At 46.2% G+C, this 5,805-nt stretch overlaps 1 protein-coding gene across 1 annotated transcript in view; it reads right to left on the bottom strand.

Annotated features, from left to right (window-relative positions):
- Positions 1 to 326: 326 nt before the first annotated feature.
- Shpk (sedoheptulokinase) overlaps positions 327 to 5,805 on the bottom strand; it is a 27,329-nt gene continuing 21,850 nt past the window's right edge. Inside the window, exon 7 of the mRNA XM_031355170.1 lies at positions 327 to 2,026. Within this exon, the coding sequence (XP_031211030.1) occupies positions 1,614 to 2,026 (413 nt within the window). The 3' untranslated portion in view covers positions 327 to 1,613. The remainder of the gene's footprint in view (positions 2,027 to 5,805) is intronic.

The following is a 5,805-nucleotide window of genomic DNA, read 5'->3' as shown; positions in this document are numbered from 1 at the left end:
CCCAAGGGCTGCAACATGATGTCCCAACTCATCTGTCCAAGGGAAACCTGGTTGACTTATGTAAGATGTGCATCCTTGCCCTGGGGAACGCAGGTTTGTCTGTCTGTGTTCTGTCTGTCTGTCTTGAAACAGGGTCTATGCATCTCTGGCTCTCCTGGAGCTTACTATGCAGACCTGGAATATACTGATTCAGCTGCCTGTACCTCCCAAGTGCTGGGATTAAAAGCATGTGCCACTATGTCTACCCATGAGGGTTCCTGCGGCCATGTCAGTCATGTCAGCTTCCCCCCAAACAGAAGGGTATGTGTTCATCAAAGGGACAAAACTCTGGAAAAATGAAATTTATTCAGTTAGCTGAGCCAGCAGTGGAAGGTAAATTCATCAAAGGGGTCATACCTTATGAAATGACTCTTACAAAGAGTTGACATGGTTTCTCCCCCAAAAGTCACAGCTGCCCCTGAGCTGTGGGTCCTTTAGGAGTCTAGGAGTAGACACAGTGATGGTGACTCTCTCCTTGAAGGTATGGTAACATGGGAAGACTGCTGGTTCTCTGACGCTACATGCATGCCCATTCGAACAGGACATTTCTACTGGGCCTGAACCACCAGAGGCCAGCAAGATCTTCACCATGGAGAAAGAGACCTGTGAGATAATGGTTCTCTCGTGAGACTGGTCACCCCTTGTGGCAGGGGTTAGGGAGACACAGTCATAGAAAAGGGCTGACGCCTTCTTGCCATCTTGAAATCAGTCTGTTTCGGTGTTCCTCACAGTGCTCTGTGGTCCCTTTAGCTGTTCATACCAGCTGCCTTTCCTTCTCTGGGATGTGCCTTTAAGCCAGCTGTGTTGAGAGGACTCAGGGTAGCCATGGTGCAGCACTTACCCAGAAGCACATGGCAAGGCAAACACACAGACCTCGGCTTTCTTCTCCAAGGTGTGTTGCTTCATGTCCTTTGGTCTCTGACTGGAGAACATACTATGGCTGTTCCCTTCAACTGACAGTGTTGTCAAACTGACTGGTTAGATAAGATTCTCAGCATTCCTCTAGCCAAAGAGCTTGTTGAACTAAGTAAGGCGCCTTCTATTTCCCCAAGACTAGGAAAGGGGCCTCCAGCCCCCTGCTACAATCTGGCAGGGAAGAGTTTTCCAGTAGTGCCTCTGACTCAAAGCTGGACCAGTCCAAAAGCCGGGCATAAGCAGGTCTTTGCTTACTTGGCGCCATGGCTACATACGTCATCTTTCTTTTCTTTCTGTCTACAAATGAATCACAGTCAAACCCAGTGACTGAGAAGCTGTTTGTCTCTCTCTTCTTCTCCCTCTTCCCATTTTCCTCCACCATTCTCTCTACCTCCCACATCTGCATTTGCAATCAGCTCTCAGGAGAGCCTGTTCTTGGAAGGTACTGGTTTGGGGTCTGGTTAGAGATTCCTGGCCATATGATTATCATGTGTCCTGAAGGTAAGATCTTCATCAGTCAGTCTAGATAGTACCTCGAGATCAAGTATAATTTACAGTTTGCCCATAGAACTGTCCCGGAAAAGGACAACCCAGAGATCATGCTGACATTGTCAATTAGGTAAGATTCCCAAAACTCTTTAGCCAAAGAGTTTGCTGAATTAAGGCTCCTTCTGACTGAGGTCTCTCTGGAGCATGACCAGAGCTGCCCCAAAGGCTGCATCAACATCCTGCCCAAAGCACACTGGGAAAGGAAATGCCCTCTGGACCTCCTGCTTCAGCACCTCATTCCTGGACAGTGCACTTCCACTCCCCACCACACGTTCCACACCCCACTCCTTGAGCTGTTGGAAAGGAAGCATGGAGTGCAGGTTCTGAACAATGCCTCTGCATAGGGCCCGGGTCACATGGCCCAGGGAAAGATCAGAGGAGGAGATTCTAGTCACAGAGGCCAGCTGGTCTGGCAGGTGCCTCTCTCCCAGCACTGTTGGAGTGATGGTGAGATGGGTGTCTTTCTGCTGTGCAGCTGCCTGGATCATGCGTGAATAGACAGTGGATTCTTCAACCTCCAGACCTGTCAGAAACAGGAGATCTGTGTGAGACCATGTAGCCCCTGGTGGCAGGTAGAGACTGTTTTAGAATCCCTAGGGCAAAGGGACAGGTCCCTCTACTGCTGCTCTTTATACTGTGGCCAGAAGCTTCATGGGTCAGAGATTCAGTCTGGCTGTCTAGACTCTGCTCTAGATCCCAGTCATTTGTCCCTCTATGACCACAGTTAGACTTCTGGGAGATTGCTCATCCGTATTGTTATGAGTTCTAACCCTAAACTGAGCATCATAGCTATAGCACAGATAAGGGATCCTAAGGGGCAAATGTAAACATCCATTAACAAGCATCATTAGAACTACTATTTGAGTCATCTGTGGAATCTCTACAATCCATAGATCCTACACTAAGCCATCCTTGCTATACGAGTGCAGTCTAAGCCGTTCACACTGTATACATGAGATACCTGGGTCCAGGAAGAAGTGATGTGTTTGTTATCTTCAGTTGACTGATGTAAACCCAGTGTCTCAGTAAGATTTTAATCCCCTATCCAATATTATCTCTACATTCTAAAAAATATCATTACCTGGGTGCAGTGTAACTCCAGAACTCAGAAAGCTGAGACAGAAGGATCACAAGTTAGAAACCAACCTGGTCTATATAGTGAGACCCTCATCCCAAAAAGGAATTAAAAGTAAGATAATAACAAAAGGGTTTGTTTTGCTTTGCTTCAGTATACTTTCTAATTAGATTCACTTTGGAAGCTAGGGCATGGCTTGGTGGTAGAGCACTCCTAACATGGTTAGAGCCCTGGGTTCAATATCAAACACCATAAAAGGAAAACATGATTCTAATCTCTAACTTTCGATTAGCTGAGGGACAGAAAATCCAACTTTGATGGGACAGAAAATCCATACTAAGGATTCTTTACTTAGTGTAGGTCATCACAATAGCCTGAGTCACTCTGAAGGAACTGTGAGACACAGTCCTAGACCCTCTGATGAAACCAATCTAGGCTACAGATTCTGAGATACGGTCAGGTTGCAGAACCACCAGCCTAAGGCTGTAAATGCTTCCAGATTTCGGCTATAAAATATGAGTACAGCTCCTAATTCATGGAATCTAGAGCAGACCTTGATATTCTGCGTGTATGAAAAGCTCCCAGTGGTAGGGCATTACTGGTCCCAGCTAGAGCACTGCAGATGTGAAGCCACCAGAAAGGCATCTATATAATGCCATGCTTAGCCCTACCCCACTCCCAGGCTAAGTCCATTATTTCTGGCAGTCAATACTGAGTCTTGAGGGGCCTTGTATGTATGTATGTATAAACATGTGTGGTGTATGTACTTATTCAAATGTGTACATGCATGTGAGCAGGGTGCACGTGTGCAATATGTGCATGTAGAGGCCAAAAGTTGACATCAGGTGTCTTCCTTGATCAGCCTCCACATTATTTTTTGAGACATGGTCTCTCACTAAAACTGGAGCCCACCAGTCTTTGGCTAGGCTACCTGGCCAATGAGCTCTATGCATAGCCCCCATCTACATCAGCTTTCCCGGGGTCCAGCTTGTTTTGGATGCTAGCAAGCCAAACTTAGGTCTTTGTGCTTTACTTTACCAAGTTAGATATCTTCCAAGCCCTCAATGGGGTTTTAAAACTCCACAATTAAAGGTGGGGGTGTGACTCGCTGTTAGGACACTTGCCTAGCATTTGTAAGAACCAGTAACCTAGAGAGCCACAGTGAATCACATGGTCAGAGCATCTAGCATACAAATGCAATTGTGTGCACTCAGGAATGGGAAATAGAAAAATAATTCCAACACTGTATGGACTGAGTCACAGTCTGATCCCTCTAAGAATGTCACTGAAATGTCAGCTATTTCTTTCCCTGCTTGCTTTTAGGTGCTGGGGATCAAACCCAGGCCCTGGCATATGCTAACCTTACCCTCCACCACCAGGCTACAACCCCAGTCCCAAGTTTCTTCCTCTCCCTCTCCTTCTCCCCTTTCCCTTCCTCCCTCCACTCTCTCCCCTCTTCTTCCCACCTCCTCTGAAACAAGGTCCTACTATGTAGCCCTGACTGGCCTGGAATATATATAAGGCTACCTGGACCAGGTTGGCCTCAAACTCATAAAAATCCACCTGTCTCAGCTTAAAGGCATGCATCACCCCACCCAGCTTCCAGCTTTCTTTTTTAAGTGAGAAAATTAGGAAGAAGAAGCAAAGAAGAGGGAACATCATGCAGTAAGAGGGTTTTGCCCCATGTTTGGAGGACCAGCCGTACAGTGTGAAAACTGGGTTTCCACCGAAGCCCAGAACCTGCCGTCTATGAGTCTATGTAGGAAGATGCTAAGGGGGAAAGCCAGGTCCTTCCCCCATACAACCACCAATAGGGATTCAAAGCTGGGAGAGCTGAGATGCTTCTGAAGGCGGGGGCAGTCTGCCGGAGCTACAGCCAAAATCTATGGACACTTTTGAACCTAAGTAGCCAGTGAAGCCAGGCAGGCTCTATTTTGAGGCCTTCTCATCAAGAAAATTTTTCTCAGCCCACATTTGGAGAATATATAAAATTCAGCTCCAAGTGGCTGCTCTTCCAGAGAACTTGGTTTCAATTCCCAACACCCACATGGTAGTTCACAACTGTCTGTAACCCCCAGGCCCTCTTCTGGCCTCTTAGGTACTGCATGCATGTGATGCACAGGCATACATGCAGTCAAGAACACCCATACGCATAAAAAATAAAGGAGAAAAAAATTAATCTATTTCCCATGCCAAACAAAACTGGAGTATACAAAAAGTACATAGAGAAAGTAAGGATTTAGGGTGCCTACCTGTCACAACTAGACTTGGGGGGAAATGGTGGGTCTGTCTCTTTATATGTAAATCCTTCATCTATAGTTAGGTTTTCATAAAACTCCGTTCTTGGGTTAGGCAGAAAGTATCTGCCTAGCATATGTAAGGAGCTGGGTTAATCCCCAACCCAGAGAAACGTTTTGAAAACTCATGTTCTTTAGAGTGCACAGCATATAAATGTGTAAGACTAAGTTCTTTGGGGGAATTGCTCAATCAAAGGAGAGGAATGTACATCATAGTAGAATTTCATAAAAGGGTAAATTACACTAAAGCACTAATCTTCAAAGCATCATGCATGTGAAAGGTCTTACAGAGAGATACAGGGAACAATGGTGGAACCGGTCCAAGAATGGGGTTGTGGGAGGGGGAATCTGAGAGCTGTCAGAAAGCGCCAAACAAACAAGACGAGAGTCTTTTGACCTCATTTCTTCAAAACCATGCAACTGTGCTTGGAATGTGCTTGCGTGCCCCTCCCAGCTGCTGTGGACAGGAGTGGTTTGGTTTACATTATTCATTACAACTGTCCATTGGTATTTGTTTATATGCCCCTACAGAAAAACATGGTTTTGCCATGTTCAGCTTGCCCACCACCTGTGGCTTGCCCTTGTGATTGTACCCTTCACTCAAGTGAGTCTTTTTAACCCTCTGAGTGTAAATTGTCTGATGCTCTGAATAAAGTTGGCTATTGCATGAGACTTTAATCTACCTCACTTTTAGAATCTGTTCCCCCAGGTTCACACCACCAATTAGAGCCATTGCCACGGACCGGGGTTTCTCGCGGGGGGCCCCTTGTTCCGCGGGATGAGGGATTCTGGCCAGGTGGGCACGGGATTCGGCTTTGACAAACTGACTACACACGGGTGGTGTAAAATCTGAGTGTATTTTTTTTAAAAATGACATGAGGCTTTTACAATCATTGCAAAAGAGAAATGAAAAATCTGGCAGCTCAACAG

The sequence above is a fragment of the Mastomys coucha genome, unplaced genomic scaffold (assembly GCF_008632895.1).
Source record: "Mastomys coucha isolate ucsf_1 unplaced genomic scaffold, UCSF_Mcou_1 pScaffold5, whole genome shotgun sequence".
Lineage (NCBI taxonomy): Eukaryota > Metazoa > Chordata > Mammalia > Rodentia > Muridae > Mastomys > Mastomys coucha.
This window is presented reverse-complemented; position numbering and strand designations above follow the sequence as displayed.